Source organism: Euprymna scolopes, chromosome 13, assembly GCF_053919585.1.
Source record: "Euprymna scolopes isolate OS-2025 chromosome 13, ASM5391958v1, whole genome shotgun sequence".
NCBI lineage: Eukaryota > Metazoa > Mollusca > Cephalopoda > Sepiida > Sepiolidae > Euprymna > Euprymna scolopes.
Window position 1 is genome coordinate 24,539,890 of NC_136494.1, and position 19,571 is coordinate 24,559,460.

The 19,571-nt window shown below is 32.7% G+C and overlaps 1 protein-coding gene across 1 annotated transcript in view; it reads right to left on the reverse strand.

Annotated features, from left to right (window-relative positions):
* Positions 1 to 19,571, reverse strand: part of LOC145291949 (uncharacterized) — a 370,326-nt gene that overhangs the window by 172,094 nt on the left and 178,661 nt on the right. The window contains exon 3 of the mRNA XM_080137877.1: positions 18,343 to 18,472. Within this exon, the coding sequence (XP_079994003.1) occupies positions 18,343 to 18,472 (130 nt within the window). The remainder of the gene's footprint in view (positions 1 to 18,342; positions 18,473 to 19,571) is intronic.

Sequence of the window (19,571 nt, forward strand, 5' to 3'; positions counted from 1 at the left end):
GATAATAATACCTTCAATCTTGTATTCCAAGTGATGTATATTTAAATAGTTTATAAGCACAGACATGGAACTGTACATATCTCAAAAGGAAAATAATCTAAGGAGGGTAAATCGTTCGAACGAGGCGGGCAATTGATAGGTTCCTTTCGTGAAATTATTCGTTCATCAAATGTTCTTTTTTTCCACAGTAGATTGGTCTATCATTTGCAATTTGCAAACGTTGCCCGGGTGTCAATGTCTTTATTTTGAATTGCCAAACTAAGCTGAACTGAAAATACCAGACAGATACAGATTAGTCTGCAGTCAAAGAGAATAGAATTGTCAATTTAAATGTCACAGTCTTAAAAAAAAAAAACCTTGTATAAATCAATATTTGTGCGTATGTTGTCGTGTGATTCTCAATAGGCAGAATTGTTTGCGAATCTTCATCAGATTTAAAAGTGCGTTCTCATATAAGATTTACATTGGTAGACAATTAAAGTTTTCTTTATCTTTCATCTTTTTTTTTACACAGTGATCACCACTCATCAAGGCCCGGAAGCCACTCAGGGATAAGGGTTATTGCAAGTACATTACGTTAGTGTGGAGATTTGATGAAGTGTTTACTTAAGGGGGCGGTTCATTAGGAATTTGTTAACGTTGGACTTGAAGACATCCAAGTTGTAGTCCGGTGGGAAGCAGGCAGACGGAACAGAGTTCCACAGGCGTGCAATTCTAAGAAAGAAGCTTTGTTCATGGAATCCGCGTTTTGATTTAGGCACAGATAAAGAGTGGGGGAGATTTTTCACAGTGGATTCAGCTAGACGGGTGTTTTTCGTGAAAGATTGGCGAGGGGGAACCAGAGATTGGAGTTCAGACGAGCACCTGCCATGAAAATAACGATAAAACAAGGATAGGCTGACAACGTCTCTTCTGTGGGAGAGAGGTTGCAGGGTAGAGAAAAGGGCATCCCCCACTAAGCCACGAAGTCTATTTTGTACTCTGTCAAGGCAGGATAGGCTGTTTTTAGCAGCTCCTGCCCAGATATGGCAACAGTATCCCATGTTTGGGGCTATGAAGGCATAATCTATTCAAAACTTTAAATACAACCTATTTTATGACATTTAAATATTACGTTTCTGGGAGAAGACAATGGAAGTGGTTATAAATCTATCAATATTCTCCTCCACCAATAAAGCTATAAGAACCTAACCCCCATTTAAAATTTCAAATATGTCCTATTTTGATTAAGTTTATTCTATATGTATAAGATTCTTCGGGGAAAACAATGTAAGTTGTCCCGGATCAATATCACTCCATGTGTCAAATATCCTCAAATCCGATTTTTATTGTGAGTTTTAATTTACTAAATATGTGACCATTTTGGAATTCAATGTGCTGTATGTGCTCTTCATTTACCTCGACATTGTTTCCGGTCATCCTGGACTTCTCAAACAGTGGCAATTTAGGAGAGATGTGGTTGGAGTTGCGCAACCCTTGCCTCATAATTACATGTGCAGCTACCCTTACAGGGATAACCCATTTACTTTCGAGATTGAGCGAGGGCGATGCATTTATTTTAAAAGTCGACTTAAATGTCTGAATTGTTTAAACTAACAAATGTCAGACGGAAGACATCAAGTGTGCTATTTCAGTTCTAAAAATAAACTTATACGAAACAAAAGATTACTTTCGTTTTTTTTTTGATACAATATGAATGCAATGAAAAACTTATGTGTAATTAGTTTACGACACCTTTCTACCTGCCTGTCTGCATCTTTCAACGATTGAAACGGTCCGAAGTATCTATTTGCCCCAAATCCATTTGAACAGAATCCCTTAAAACCTCAAATATGCAATTTAAATAATTTACCAGATAGCTTCAACAAGTTTCTAGAAATTTTTGTACGGGCATTTAAAATTATCATAGACTCTTGAAAATTCAGTATGTTATTGCTATACATCTTATGAGATTACTGCCTACTTTTTATGATTTCAGCTTCAAATAAACAGGTAGAAAAGGAATGGGAATACCCCCTACTAAAACCAGATTGTCAAAGCTGGTGAATTTCATAAATGCAATCTAGACATGCGAACAGCTTGGAAGAGGATCCTGCAATAAAATTCTATTTTAAACGTGAAAAAATGCCACAGAAATGTATGGAATGCTTCAGATTGCTTTGGAACAATCTTGCAGGAATCGAGCTTCAGTTTCCGAGTCGCATAAAAGATTCAAAGAAGTTAGGGAGTCTGTGAGGAATGATGAGAGGTGGGGGAGGAGTAAGAGATGCAGAACACTAGAGTCGATTGGCCAAATAAAGATTTTCATCGATAAGGACTGTCGCGTATCAATAGACAATAAATGCACAATTTGGTGTTAGTGTGGGAACTATACAAAATTATTCGCGAGGAACTCAAGATGCGGAAGGTTTGCATGAAGTGTGTCCTAAGAGTGCTTAGAGAAGTTCAGATAATTTGACAAAGATACTATACTCCAGGCCTTGCTCTCTGACTTTTGGTTATTCTCCTAGCTCAAGAAAATTTTAGAGGTTGTCGTTAGAGGACAATTTAGGAGATAAAAGAGGCTGTAACGAGGGGCATTGGCACGATCACACAAGAAAACTTTCTTGAAGCCTTCCAGAAGGTTTTGGAACGGTACACCCCGTATATAAAACACTAATCCTGAGAGTTTCTAACATTTCAGCTTCTTCCAATTATGTTAGCGGTCGAAACAAAAGGGGAGAGGCGGTAAAAAATTAAAAAAATATAATGTAATTTTCTTTAACTCCATAGGTAAGACACAAGGTCAATTTTTACTTTGATGAAAGCATTTGGATTAAAATTTGACACACAAGTCTCCAATTCGTGGCATCAACCACTGCAAGCTCTCTCCTCATTCAATCCCGACCAACCTCCGATCATCCTGTTAGTAAATAATCAATTTACTATATCTTTACTAAACATCCGGTCATCACAAATAAGCATCCTTAACGACCTTGCGGTGTTTTTTTTTTTTTACATATGAATACAAATTCAAGTTAAAAAGAAACCAATTTGGAACGAGATGACAATTATAAGTTGTGTGACGTCATCGCGAGCCATCGAGTTTTCATGTAAATAATACGTATCCTAATATTAGAGAATTGTTTACAAATATCAGGTTGACAAGAAAGTTTTTGCTGTTTTTAAGTTTTAAACATATCTTAGCTCAAGCAAAATTTTATTGATAGAAATAAGCACCATCAGAATCAACACACGTTTGCCAACGCATAACGCGTGTATTTATGCCAGGTTCTTGAAAGTTCAAGTATTTTATTTAGTTGTACTTTGTCAGACATTAGATCTTATTTGATCATAATTGCGAGAACAATTAAGCTACAAATTCGTGCTTTCTCTTCTAAAAATTGTTTTTAATTCTCTTACATTTTATTCTTATTCTTACGCATCCCCCTCCACTATTCACACCGTTGCGATTTTCTGCCTGACCACGCGCTATTGCGCACAACGCAGTTTCGGTGAGTTCGCACAAGTAGTTCTTGCTAAAACATAAACGATTTCCCCAATTTTCGTAATTTAGATCATTAGTTTTGCGCAAACTTTATTTTCCGCGTCAATTAAGTTCAAGTATTATCGGTCATCAAATATAACCCAGGTCGATTTGATACATTTCTTCAATTGGCGAGCCTCACGTGTTTTTCCAACGACAAAGCTCTTTTATCTATTAGGTTGGTGCAAAAATATGCCGTTTTTTTTTTACGTTCAACTATATATATAAAAACGACATTATTTTTGCACCGACATAATAATAAATTTCTCGTCCTATATCTTATGTTACAACCGTAATAAAACTGGGCGCATATCCTAAGCTTTTTTTTTATATATATGCTGGTCTACTTAATTCACTTACCGTGAAATTCAAGCTAATAAAAAAATAACAAAGCAAATATGTTTAACCTTTACTGTTTATTACAGTGGGTGTTCCAAAAGTTTTATGCACATTTCAAGTGGTCATATCTGCTTAAATATGAATGGTAGTAAGATGAATGTGATGCCATTTTAAAGCTAAATACATTAAGTTTTTTTGTAGGCTATTGATTTTTCTTATTTCATTTCAGATAAAATAATGACGTTCAATTAACCAGAAAAGGCGTTTTATATTGTTGAATTTGGAACCCCCAAGAAAAACTCAATCATATACACTTGCTCAACATGCATTTCTCAAAAAAATAAAAATAAAAAAAAAATTCGGAAAACAGCCACCAGAAAAGAAGTCCATAGTGAGATGGCATGGTAAATTTAGGACAGAGAGGTGCTTATGCCCAGCGAAGATAACATGACGCCTCCCAACTTCAGAAGATATGGTTGAACTAATTCGAACTGTCTGCAAGCATTGGAATATAAGCGTGATGCATGTTGTGTGAATAATGGTGTTCACATTGAACATCTTTGAAGATTCCATAACAAAACTTGAGATTACAAGCTTTCTGATGATACTAAATGCGTGTTCATATCTGTAATAGTTCTTGAGATATTCAATATCAAAATGTGCCTAAGATTTTGGAACACCATGTATTATTCAGACTACATTCCTTAAAAAAATGATAATGAAATTTCGTACAGAAAATCCCGTTTTTTAACTCACATCCATAATTGTTAACTGTTTCACTTTAATCTGTTCTTTCTCAACATATTCTTTGTATTATTCAGATTATTCCAATTACTGTTCTTATCTTGAGTGTTATTTTCACAACGTTTCAGCCAATGCAGCCTCCAACCAAATTTAAGTGTATCTTGTCGAACTCCGCGAAAGAAACTTTATTCATGAGATCTGCGTTTATAAACGCACAATTTGGTAGTTTTAAAGAACCTGAAGTCACTTATTCCAATTCGTGTTATCTAGATTATTCCAATTACTGTTCTCATCTTGTGTATTATTTTACAACGTTTATATCGATGTAACCTCCGGAAAACTTGAAGGGTATCTTGTTGAACTCAAGTATCTATTTTTTTACCTGGGAATCACCACTTATCAAGGTCCGATGGCCATTTGAGCATAAGGGTTAATGAATTAAAAGTGGCAGTAATGTAATCATTAATGGTATAAATTGGGTAGAATTTAATAGTTTAAGGGGACAGCCCAACAAGAATTTGTTTACATTGAATTTGAAGGCTACTATGTTGTATTCAACCGGCAAGCAGACAAGCAGAAGAATGTTCTACAGGCGTGCAGTTCCGCGAAAGAAAATTTGTTCATGGAATCTGCGTTTAGATTCAGGCACAAATAAAGAGTGGGGGAAATCGTGTATAGCGATTGTAATTTGTCTAGTGTTTTTGTTGAAAGTTTCGCAAGGTGAAACTAACTGATTGCATGAGCATAACAGCGTTTGTTTTATACCAAGAGACAGCGTGAGATCGAACGAGAGTTGGAACCGAGAAGTTCGCTTGTCGAGAGTTGAGTTTCTAATTAGCGGAGAGTCGCCCGATAGAAGTCACCAGTTTGTGTCCTGGTATCTTAGAGGTCGCCACAGTTAATTTGTATGAAAAAATGCTATTGCATAGATTCAGCCCGAACATCCTGAAGACATGAAAATAAAGCTACAGAAAAAAAATAAGGATGTTGTTCTGATGTTACTTACGTGGATGAAGTATATTCTTTTGCAGTTTAAAAATTGTAACCTCCTAAGGTTCTCTGCTAATTAAATTATTGTTGTAGACTCCTGCTAGGGTCCACAAATGAAAGAAACCACAAGTAGTGTAAAGAGTATAAATATAATATGCCTTGATCATAAAGAATAGAGGAGCCACTAAAATTGTATGAGAGAAACGTGTTCGTAGCATGTGGTCAAACATAGTATGAATGTCTCGATTTAGTCCCTGAAACGAGTGGTATTCATAGGATTGGTTGATCCCACTTAGTTCTCAAATAGGGTGATTTGTACCCCACAACAATTATCTTCATGTAAACTTACTTTCAACTGAATCAAAAAAATTCGACAATATAGGTGCAGAGCTATCCTCTTCTTTCCTGCCAAAATATAACGACTTTAAAACCTGACGAAGGTCGGAGGTAACATCGACAAAATTGTTGTTAAATAACACCCAAGATGATGACAATTGTCTGATTAATTGAAATAATACAAAGATTAATACCTCATCTCCTAAAGTCATAACTTATACAATTTATATATTATTTTATTTTTATTTTTTGGAGTCATTTGGGATTAGGTTTTATAATTTGTGTATTTTTTTGCAGACTGTTATCCTCATCATCATTGTTCTTGTTGTTTCACCATGTTTCGGTGAACTTGGATGGAATACTGTTGCTATATCTGGGCAGGAGCTGCTAAAAACAGCCTATCATGCCTTGACAGAGTACAAAATAGACTTCGTGGCTTAGTGGGGGATGCCCTTTTCTCTACCCTGCAACCTCTCTCCCACAGAAGAGACGTTGCGAGGCTATCCTTGTTTTATCATTATTTCCATGGCAGGTGCTCGTCTGAACTCCAATCTCTGGTCCCCCCTCGCCAATCTTTCACGAAAAACACCAGTCTAGCTGAATCCACTGTGAAAAATTTCCCCCACTCTTTATCTGTGCCTAAATCAAAACGTGGATTCCATGAACAAAGCTTCTTTCTTAGAACTGCACGCCTGTGGAACTCTGTTCGGTCTGCCTGCTTCCCACCGGACTACAACTTGGATGTGTTCAAGTTCAACGTTAACAAATTCCTAATGAACCGCCCCCTTAAGTAAATACTTCATCAAATCTCCACACTAACGTACTGTACTTGCAATAACCCTTATTCCTGAGTGGCTTCCGGGCCTTGATTAATGGTGATCAACGTGTAAAAAAAAACTTGTTCTTTGGCCTTCATCAGGTGGTTTTCTAACAACAACTAGGAAGATGAGGATATCAATCCGCAAAAAAAAGAACAATGAATAAATTACACAAATTACGAAATTTAATGAAATTATTGAACTTTATTAAATTATTCAAATAAACGAAACAAAAATTTGTAGAATAATATTCTGTTATTTTCATTAGACATCACGATATTATTTGAATTAATAACACTAATCTGTTGCATTAATTAATTATATGAATTTATTTAAACAGAATTATACATGAATTAATTCTATAAGTTGTTTCATTAATAACTTAACAGTGTTTGTATTATTGTAGCTTGCTAAAAGTATGCTCCCCCGGGTCCAAAAAATGAGGCATGAACATATACTACACTAGCATCATAGAGGAGGAGGTAAAGCCTGGAAGAAGGGCATCATGATGAAAACGCATAATATTATCTCTTTCTATAACTGGATGAAGGAAATTACTTGGAGAATAGTATCATGACGAATGAACATATACTACACCACAAAGGAGGAAGTAATGTTTGGGAGAATGGCCTAATGACAACAAATGTAATGCACTATTCTCAATAGAGGAGTGTAATACTAGCAATGACGATCAGATTACAAAGTCAAAATACTACACTATACATATATCAAAATATCAGGTTGTTGCATAAGTTCCCGCCGTTTCATAAGACATTTTTGGTCTAAAACATGTTTTGATATTTGGTAAAGTGTTATACAGGGCGACCTAAAAAAACAAAAACAAAAGCTAGATGGAGGCCATCTAGAACATATGTTGTAGAACGGAGAAAAAAGGCCAAAGGCCCGAGTGTTTTGATGTGATGTTTTGAATATAATAAACTAGTTATGCCCAAAGTTTCATTTCATTCGGACAAAACACTAAGAAACGGGGCCTAATTAGAGTTGTGGCCCTTTTTTTGGGGTCACCCTGTATATCATTAGAAAGCACGTATTCTGTTCTACAATATAATGGTTACCGCTTTTTGCTCATATAATGTTTTTCTCTCTTTACAAAACTGTCAAATGGATTTTCAAATAGATAAAAAAAATCACATTTTCGACACCTTCTTCTCGCCTGTGTTCGAGGTCAAAAAGTGAGTGAAGTGGACAAGGATATTGGTGCCGTATATGGAGAAAACGCTATAGCTAAGAGAAATGTTCAAGATTGGTTTACCAGATTAAAACACGGTAATTTTGACGTCAATGGCACTCCTCGTTCTGGAAGACCAATCAAGATAGACGAAGACCAACTCAGGATTCTTCTGAAGAAAGATGACCATCAGGCATGTAGGGAATTAGGTGAAAAGATGAAGTGTGATTTTGCACAATTTCAAGCCACCTTCAGTCCATGGGATTCACACAGGAACTTGCGTATCACACAAACTGTTAAAATTATTTGATTTTCTTAAAAAGAAAAAAAAAAAAAAAAAAAAAAAAAAATAGCGGCGGGAATTTATGCAACAACCTAATAAAACAGATAATGCCTGGGAGAGTGGAATTATGACAGAAGAAGAAATACTACACTTATTGTCTTATACAAAAGAAGTAATACCTGAGAGGATTAATTCATAACAGGAGAACAAATATTGCACCCTCGAAATGGAGATGCTAATGCGTAGGAGGATTGTTTTGTGATAACAGAGCAGATACTACCGTACCTTATCTTCCAAAGGAGAGTGTGAGGCCTATTAAGTGGAGTTAATGAATACGGGAAAGATACGTTGCCGTCCTAATGCCTGATAGAATAATTTCACGATGAAGATACGAAAAAACTTCGCCCACACGAAAGGGCTAGTCCTATGAGGATGATATAAAGACGAACGAATTAATACTATCCTTCTCCAAAGGAGGATATAATGTCTAAAAGAAAAGTCCCATAACATCAGATCCACACTACACTAACTCTTCTACACTAACTTCTCACAAAACTACTACACTAACTTCTCCCCAAAAAGGAGGGGGTTCCAGGTAGAGTGATTTTATGACTACATAACATAGACTACATAACATAGACTACATTGCCTTGGAATGGAAAGACAATGCTTGGGAGGTTGATATTGAAACATAACAGATGTACACTACCGCATTTCTCAAAATAGGAGAAGGTTATGCATAAGAAAATCGTCTCATGGTAACAGAAGAGATACTACACCAACCCCCTACAGAAATGAGGTAATGCTGAGGATCATGCTTTAATAAATACAGAACAGAAGCTACAAAACCTTTCCAGGAATTGAGAATGTAAAGATAGTATAGTACTCTAAAACTAGCATGCCTCATGGAAATTCCACGGAATGATAGATGTATTTTATTTACACATACGTTTTGAAAAAGCTTATATCTTTCTGGGTATTATTTTAGATAGCGCAATAAATTAGTTCTTTGGATAGAAAAACTAATAACACAGCAAATATGAGTTTATTAACATCACTATGAAAATAATGCCCATTATATTTTAAATATAGAGTTGACCTAAATGAGATAAAAAAGTATAAATACTCAAGAAGTAATATTGTGCTACATAGTTCAATACAAATAATAAACTCACATTATAAGAGACACTCTTTAATTTACTCTTTCAATCCAGCACCTCCATTTTTACACAACGTTTCATTTAATTCTTTCTTTGATGAAGAACGCTGCACATCAAACTTTCTACGCGTTCCGTGCTCCCACAATTACAATAATTACCAAATATTATTCTAATGATATTCGAATACAAAACTACATCAAAGGGAGGTAACTATCATATTCTTACACACGGTTGCCAGAATATCTTTTGTAAAATTAATTTTGGCGAAGCTGATCTTTTTTAAAGCATTTTGGCTTTCAAAGATTGTATTGAACATTTTTTAAGCATAGCTTACGGACTAAGAAAGTAACTGTAACGTTGTGCGGGAACCAACACGTTGTATGCAGTCTACTTCGCAAAAAAAGACAAAGAATAGAAAGAACTTCAACTCGCTGTTTTGTTGTACATCATCATTCATTTCCTCATTGTTACCGCTGTGACGTCACTCACATCTCGAACGTAATCCACGCTTTTCACGTAATTTTGAACGTTATTTTCATCTCTAATGTGATTTTTTTTTCTAAGATCTCTATTTTTCCTTACCGGTGACATCATTTTGCATGCATTTATATACGCACGTCCGCGCTATGTTACAGAAAAAGCGGCATTGAACGACAAGTATTCATCATTTTTCCTTCGGCAAAACTAAGGGGGGTACAATGGATATGGGTGTGTAGGGTTGATTCATGTCCGGGCTGTTTCCGATTGAATTTAAAATGTCGTTTTTAATTAACGGTTACCTGTCACCGTGAAATTAACAGTCATTCAGTTATTAAACAGTAAAAGTGAATGGGCTACTTTCACACATTATGTCTGGCACGTCACTATCCTAATAATCAATCTATATTCCTATAAATTCGTTTTTCTTTCGTGTGTATTGATATTCATATTAAAACCCCTCTTTTTTATTTATTTAAAACGAAAATACAACTTTCTTATATCTTGGTTGTGGAATTGCATTCACTAGCAAAAGATCTAGCTAATTTGCATATTTTTTAAACATTCATTTTAACTAATTCTCTATTAGTTGTTTCGGTTTTCTTATGGGATAATCATCTTTAGTTAACTATTACGTGTAATTATATTCATGCAGATATTCTATATGATTTATACTTGCATAATATTTGCGTAAAAAGTTTATAATAAACACAATTTTTTTCCATATATATTTATGTATACGTATATATTTTTGTTTAACAAATGTTACCTACCAAACTCCTCCTAGTGTTTTTGGTCTACATACATGAACCTTCATATTTAAGATATTTGAATCCATGCAAAACTTTATATTTGGGGTTTTGCCCGGGAAGATCGGTGCAAAAGTGTGAAAAATTGAAAAAAAAATTAAATTTGCCATGTGAAGGCCGAACGCCGGCATTACGAATGCATAAAGTAGTAGCTATTGGTTCATGTTTTAATTTTTAGCCTTGCAGTAACCATGTTTTCATAGCCCAGTCATTGACGGAAGAGGCAAAATAAATCGTGAGCTGAACGTTTTGGCTTCGATTCTCGGTGGTGGCGCATGATTCTTTTTTTTATATATACTTTTGAAATCATTACTATATATTGAATCCAATATACCTATCTATCTATCTATCTATCTATCTATCTCTCTATCTCTCTCTCTCTCTCTCTATATATATATATATATATATATATATATATATATATATAAAAGTGAAAATATATGTCTGTCTTTTCTCCATGGTAGTTAAGGAAGACTATTATACATATTCACACTTTTTAATATATGCATATGCACATAATCTTACGAACAGTACATAGGGCCCGAGCAAAGCCGGGCGGAACTGCTAGTTATTTTAATTTCTTTCCATTACAATAGATCTGCCGAGCCAAGAATCCTTGTCGGTTCCTGTGGGCTTGCGGCCTCTAGAATCTTGTGCCCCACCCTACGCAATTACGAGATCTGTGGGGGCCTTAAGCACTACGCTGCTTAAAAATGATAAACAATGGCGTCGCCTTTTCAAATTCCAAAAATCAACAGAAAAATGATACGCGGTAAACAGCAAATATACTAGTATAATTTATCGCCTTTTTATTTGTGTCCTTCCCGTTGTGCAAATTGGCACTTTCTTTTTATACAAATAGTAAAATATATAAATTATTTTCTGAGAAAAACTCTCTATATTAAAAAAGTGACCATGTCTGTTTGAATGTGTGTGTATGCGAAACGGTTTCCCCAAAACTACTCTCTCAATTTTGCCTGTACAAATTCGAAACTTGATATGCATGCATTTTGATCTGTAGAACAAATTCCATTATCTTGTTAGCCGGTAAAATTAGCTGCTAAATAGTCAAAATAATCAAAATTTTAACTGCACAAGCATAACTCAATTAAACGTGCATTTTCTATACATGCACAAATATACATTTATACGTTTAACCACGATATTTAAAAAGTTTTGATATGCATTCAGACTTAGCTCATATGGTAAGGAATAACACTGGCGAACCATATATTCAAAAATTCATGATGCTGACCATCTTATAATTTATTCCTTTAAATTAGTTGATATTTAAAATTCTTGACAGTATCTGTTTTGTAGCGCAAAATCAATCACTTAATTATTATATCAATCAATTAATCTATAAAAGAATAAATTATAAGATGATCAACGTCATGAATTTTGGAATATAGTTTTTGCCATTTATTCACTAGATTGCTCTATAATTACATGGAGCTTCTCAAATAAAGATAAGAAAATATATTTCCACAGAAATATATATATATATATATATATATATATATATATATATATATAATAAATGACAATAAGATACTGTATATATAGAGAGAGGTAAAGATGCTGTATATATAGAGAGAGATAGATAAAGATACTGTATATATATATAGAGAGAATAAATGACAAAAAGATACTCTCAAGAATTGTATAAGTCAACTGAATTAAAGGAATACATTATAAGATAGTCAGCGTCATGAATTTTGGAATATAACATTAGTAATTTATTCTCTATATTGCTCTGTAATTACATTGAACTTCTTTAATAAGGATTGATATATATTATAAGAAAATATATTTCTACAGAAATATATATATATATATATATATATATATATATATATATCGCTAGATTCAGCCACTCTGATGAGTCGTTGACGACGAAACACGTGTAAGTTGATAATTATATTTTAAAAATAATACATATGCCGCTCCCCATTTGGGGGTACCAAACTGGTCAAAGGGAAATTTATTTCCAACTCGCATTTAGGTAAAAATGCGCTTCCATATAAATAATTGAATATCGCTAACAAAAAACAACAACAACATCTATCTTCATATATATATATATATCTATATATCTATAAAAGTGAACGTGTCTGTCTGTCTGTCTGTCTGTGTGTCTCTGTGTCTGTCTGTCTGTGTACATTTCCCTACGCAATAACTCTGTTAATTTTTAGTCTATAGACTTGAAATTTGAAATACTGGGTACTGAGATTTGGAAAAATCGATGTGACGGGTGTCAGCCAGAAATTTGGCTGTTAAGGGGTCAAATTTCAACGATTTGACCTTTAAGAACTCTACCAAACTCCTCCGACAATTTTGGGTCTAGACACTTGAAATTTTAGATATAGGTTCCTTGAACCTGGATCCAACTTAATAAAGTTATTTGAGCCCGAAACTATAAATTTTAAGGGGTCATAATAGGGGTCAAATTAAAAAAAAATTACTTTTCTTTTGCTCAGCATACACCTCCAAACACCCGGGCAACGCCGGGCTGAAATGCTAGTATAGTAAAAAAATAATTATATATATATATATATATATATATATATATATATATATATATATATATATATAAATGTTTCACCAGACCTCCTCTATTAACTTCCCATTTTTGTTCATTACCTAATGAAATGGGTGCTTTTGTTACCACAAACATTATTATGACGTAAAAATCTGTTATTTGCGTAAATAATGACACTTTTCCTAACTACTTCGTTTTTATGTACTTCCCTCATTCGTTATTCTACATTTTACTTCCTGCTTTATTAAAAAAAAGCTCTTATTCTTAACCATCAAAACTAAATTTCCTTCCATAATAATTTACATTTCAAGCAAAACAACTATTCAATTATATCCTAGTCTAAAATATACAGGGCACCGTTTAAATAGCAGATATTAAATATTATTTAAACAAGGTCAAAAAAAGTAAAATAAAGTTATATACCATTTTCTTTTCCATATCCCGGGCATAACAAGATAGCCTTGCTAATAATATAGCAACAACCGTAAATATTTACTCTGGTAAATAAAGTTAGAATAAATGTTCGTCTTTAATATTCCGCCTTTTAGTAAAAATCAGGTTAAATATGGAAATAAATCACACATTCATCACCAGTCACGCCATGTTGTAATAATGTGCGAAACTCGTTAGATATTTTAGAATTTCTTTTCCGGTTACATTTAAAGACATCAAGAAACATCAGAAACCGTTGTAAATAGTTATAGCATGCTGTATGGTTTTAAGATATGCTGACTGGAACAAAAATTTGGTCAAATGAAATCATTTTCAGGCACTGTGTGTAAAAGATATTGAAATTGATTGCAGGTGTGCAGTTGCAACTCTCCGTAGATGAAATCTCACATATGGCAAACGAATTGGCCAATATTTCACAATTCCCAATGGAACTCATTAACAAGATTTTAGGCTATTAATTAATCTTAATAGTGATATATACATACATGCGTACGTACACGTATAGACACACACATATATGTACATACATATGTTACGAATATACACGAATATATATATATATACATATATATATATATATACATACATAAATATATATATATACATAAATATATAAATATATATATATACATAAATATATATACATACATAAATATATATATAAATATATATATATATATACATATACATATATATATACATACATAAATATATGTTAACAGTAAAGAATTACACAGATATATATATACATACCTATGTTTTAGACGTACACACACGAATATATAGGTAAAGAATATACACATATACACATATATACATTTCTGTAATGCATACCCACATATATATGTTAAGCGGCTATACATATATGTTAAGCATACACACACACACATATATATCTGCTAAGCGTATGCACATATAATTTATCTGTTAAGTGTCTCCACACACACATATATATGTAATATATGTGTGTGTTAAACGTATACATAACTGTTAAGCGTATACATAAAATACATGTCTGTTAAGCACATACATATATATATATATATATATATATGTTAAGCGGACGTACATATATACATAATTGCTACGCATATAACATCCATATATGTTAAGCGTATACACATATATACATATCTTTTAGGCGTATACATAGCTGTTAAGCATACACATATATATGTTAAGCGTATGCAATTATATACATATCTAATAAACATATATTTATCTATATCTATCTATCTATATATATATATATATATATATATATATATATATATATATATATATATACAAACCTGTTAGCATATATATACCCATATATGCATATATATTAAGCGTATATATATATCGATATAATTATAAAACTTAAATGACCTTGTAACGAGTGATGTACCCCACTTTCCGGTTTACAACACCCGGTTGCGCATGCGCGCATAAACATTAACCCATACTAACGTAAACAAATAAACAAAAATCGCTTCTTTTGCAGATTTTGACCTGCGCATTGAAATATTAACGTTATTATTTCGAAATTATTATTTAACACGGGAAAACTGGGGGTGTTTTGGGACTCTTTTTAGTACAACTATACTGTTGCTATTTTCTTACAACTAAACAACTTTAACCCGTTGACAAACATAAGAACAATTGCAGTAAAGCCAAGACTACTACTACTACTACTACTACTACTCTCTATCCGTCCCTTTCCCTTCCTTCCTTTTTTATTTTTTGTTTGCATTTCTAGATACAAAATAGTTGTGTGAGAACGGTGAATTTGTTGACACATTTACTAATCTGTTTCAACATTAGTTTTATTTTATTGTATTTATTTCGGTTTTATTTTTTGCTTCAGGTTTTATTAATTATTTTGTTTTTTAGATTTTAAGTTTCTATAGCTTGGTTAAAGGATTCCAATATGTTTTCATTTTTATATTTTTCATCGGAAGGTTCATGTGCTGCTAAATGACTCCTCGGTGTTCGATTCGTAGTAAAGTCATGTTTAATTTCCAATTTCTGGGCGATTATTCGGGAAAATAGGTAACTTTACACGAATAGGGAGGATTTTTTTCATGTTTGGGTGATGCGTCCGTGATTGTTCATTTTAATTTACTTTCATAGAAATGTTTCTGTTATGTCAAAAAAAAAGCTATACAGGAATGAATTCCATAGCTAATATAAAATACTGATCCAACTGAAATGTAGAGGTCATCAATTAAAAAATGTCAGCAAGAGTTGTTTTATATTTAACTTTATCATTTTTTCCCTCTCTCTCTCTCTTCCCTGATCTTTCTTATTTATATTTATGTCTCAGAAGTAGAGTGAAAAGCATATCTTATTTTTCTTTTATTAATATTATTGGAATCTTTTCTTTATTCCTTGTACACATTTTTGTGAATTACTCCATGGATTTCTGCCTTTGGATTATTATGGACCATCTTCTTCAAAATATGGGATTTCCTGGGATTTTACTTGTACAAATGGAAATTCTTTTAACTTTCTTGAAGTTTTACATTTGGATTTTACCATCACAGGATTTTTTTTATTTTCCACTAGACTATCCATTCATGTGTAATCACCGTTTTCTTCACTATATTCCCTCTGCTTCATTTTCTTCGTTTTCAAGTAAGATCCTTGACTTACTTGTTGTTTCAAAAATACTTCTGCATGCAAAATCCGATCCCGCATTTTGCTAATTCCTACCCTCTGATGAGAAGAAAAGTATTTCTTGGAAACTCCGCGGATTAAGGACTATCCATTTATCTAGTGTTTCCTTTTCAGATTAAATATGTTTTTAACTCATTTCAAAGTGTTTTTTAACATATTTTTAGAGGATAGTGCATTACATCATCATAATCTAACCATTAGCACATCTTAAATAATTCCAACATATAGTTGAATAATTATGTCATACTCATCTCACCATAATGTCATTGGATTAATAAAGTTGTTGTCCGAAAATAGCATTGACCTGTTTATTTCTGATGGAGGTTTCAGCTTCGGCTTCATTCTTTGTCTTTTCCTGCCTAATGAAACTTGTACAAATATGGGTAGACAAAAAATGAAGTCGAAACTGAAACCTCCATCATAAATAAGTAGGTCAATGCTATTTTCGGAAACAACTTTATTAATCCAAAATGATGGAGGTCTGAAATATACAATAACATTATGGTGAAATGAGTATGGCATAATAATTAAACTATCTGTTGGATTAATTTAAGATGTGCTAATGGTTAGATTATGATGATGTACAGTAACGCCTATAATGGATGGATTCCACCAACTGGGAGACCACTAGACCAACATAATCGCCAGCAGGATGCCAGTGGTAAAATGCCCGATTCCCGACTGCGACTTCGAGACAGCTGATCTTGACGCATCAATTGTGGCAGCACTCCTGACAACTCATGCGCTAGTACAAACCACAACTATATATATATATATATATATATATATATATATATATATATATATATATATACATATATATATACATATAGGTAGGAAAATTAATTAATTAAAAAAGGATGAATGAATAAATAGATAAAAGAAAGTAAGGAATGAATGCTGAATGAAGGAAAATGGAATTAAGAAATAAGGGGAAATGAATAAAGATGAAGGTAAGTACTACAATATATAAGCTTTTATACTCAGTTTGTATAAACTAAATACTCGTATTTCTGTCATATGTTATTATATATTATTATTGTATCGTTATACATCTTATGTATATCTGCCTAACCATCGAAAGAGTGCTTGTTAATATAAGGATAGGCCTATGAACTTCAAGCTGAATTCACTATAATTTTTTATGTAGTATAAATTTTTACGTAGTAAAAAAACCTACAACTTAGGAAAAGGTAACAAGCGGGAAGGGCCGGGTAATATAACTATGCGTGTGGAGTTTGATAGAAAAAGGGAATTATGTAGTAAATGAGTTCATGTCTATTTCTATTTTAAATGTATCATTTGGTGGCAGTGTACATATATATATATATATATATATATATATGTCTGTATTTTGTGTAAATATGTATGTATAAGTGTATTTATGTATGCGTGTATGTTTGTGTATGTTTATATGTGTGTGTATGTGTATGTATATTGATGTATATGTATATGGATGTATATGTATATATGTATATATATGTATATATATATATGCATATATATTTCTGAACTATTAAAATAGGCTGTCTCGTATATGATAGTTGTAGCAATGTATATTACAAGAATGTATGGGTGTGTGAATGTATATGTATGCTTGTTATATATGTATATATACACCCGTGTGGACTGTAGTGGCATGCTGTTTTATATATAAAGGGATTGTCAGTTTTTAAAAAATAGTCAACTATATATGAGCTTATTCGTGACCAGATACACATACACCCACAGACATTCAGCTTTATATATATATATATATATATATATATATATATATATATATATATATATATATACATATATATTCATTAGATGTTCTAACTTCGAATCCAGTCGGTTCCATGAATGTTGGCAACCTTCAGATCATCTCTCATATAAATACCTGGTTCTAAAAGACTTTGAAAAATTCATGCATGCAACGGAATCTAAAGGTTGTACCGTACTGTTTCATGCAGATTTACCTTGCTTTTGCTATGTGTGTGTGGGAGAAAGAGAGAAAGTTAGCGGGAACTTACCATGTTGCATGTCATGGCATTGTGTTTTATCTCGTCCCTCAGTAATTTTTCATTTTTAACGTGTGATCTGTACTTGTTCATTTTCTCAATATTCTCTTGCCAAAGAGAAGAATGGGTCATTTTTTCGAGCCTGATAATATAAAAAAAGATCGAATGCAAGACTTATAATTGAATGATTTCGATTCCTTAATACCCAATGTTCAATTAAACAGTTACAATCACTTTAGCTCAAATTTGCGGTCTTTGAAAAAAAAAGTGCAGATTTTCTTTTTGGTGGTACTTTATATAAATATAATTTAAATTTTAAATATAAACAAAACCTCGCTAAAATTCACTTATAAAATGTAAATATATTTATTATTTATTTTTTTTTTACGTTTGATTTCAGGTGTATAACATTTTCGTAGAAACATTTTGGGCGTTTCTCTTGTAACAATTACCTTTGCATATTTGGAACACATCTGTTAATTGTTGTTCTGTTCTCTTTTTATAATGGACCAATGTTTTGGAACTTACTTAGTCAGAACTTGAGAATGTAGCCTGCTGCTGCTGCTGATAATAATAATAATAATAACAATAATAATAACAATAATAATAACAATAATAATAATATAAATAATATATTTATATGAAGATGAAACATTGCTATGTAGTAGAAAAGTGTTTACTTTGGTAAAAATTGACCTTATTCTTTAATTAGATTATCGACTTAAGATACTCATCAGACGTATTCTGATGAAGACCTATGTGAGAACACTGCCAGATACATCAAGTTCCTTTATGTGAAATAAGAGAATCAACCCGTTTTCTAGTCTATATGGAACGAACCCACACAAAGTCCCTTATATATACTAGTAAAATGATAGATACTTATATATGAAAGGCATTGTGTGTGTTTGTGTGTATGTGTTACCGATAGACCCCGAAACGTCTTGGCCAATTTCTTTGAAAATTTCGCACAAATCTACTGTATTTATGTGAGGGTGTTCTTAGATATTGTTTTCTTTTTATTTAAATGTCTCAGATAGGTTTTAACAATCGATTATTTAATAAATCCGATGAACGAAGGAACAGTCCGATTTTGATCAACGCTAACATTCTCATATCGTTATGCATTTTTCTCTTTAAGAATTTTTTTTTTCTGATAGGTTCATGGAAGAAAATATCTAATATCGTCATTAACAAACACTGTTTCCCGTGAACGAAATGTAAAATGTACCGATTTTTTA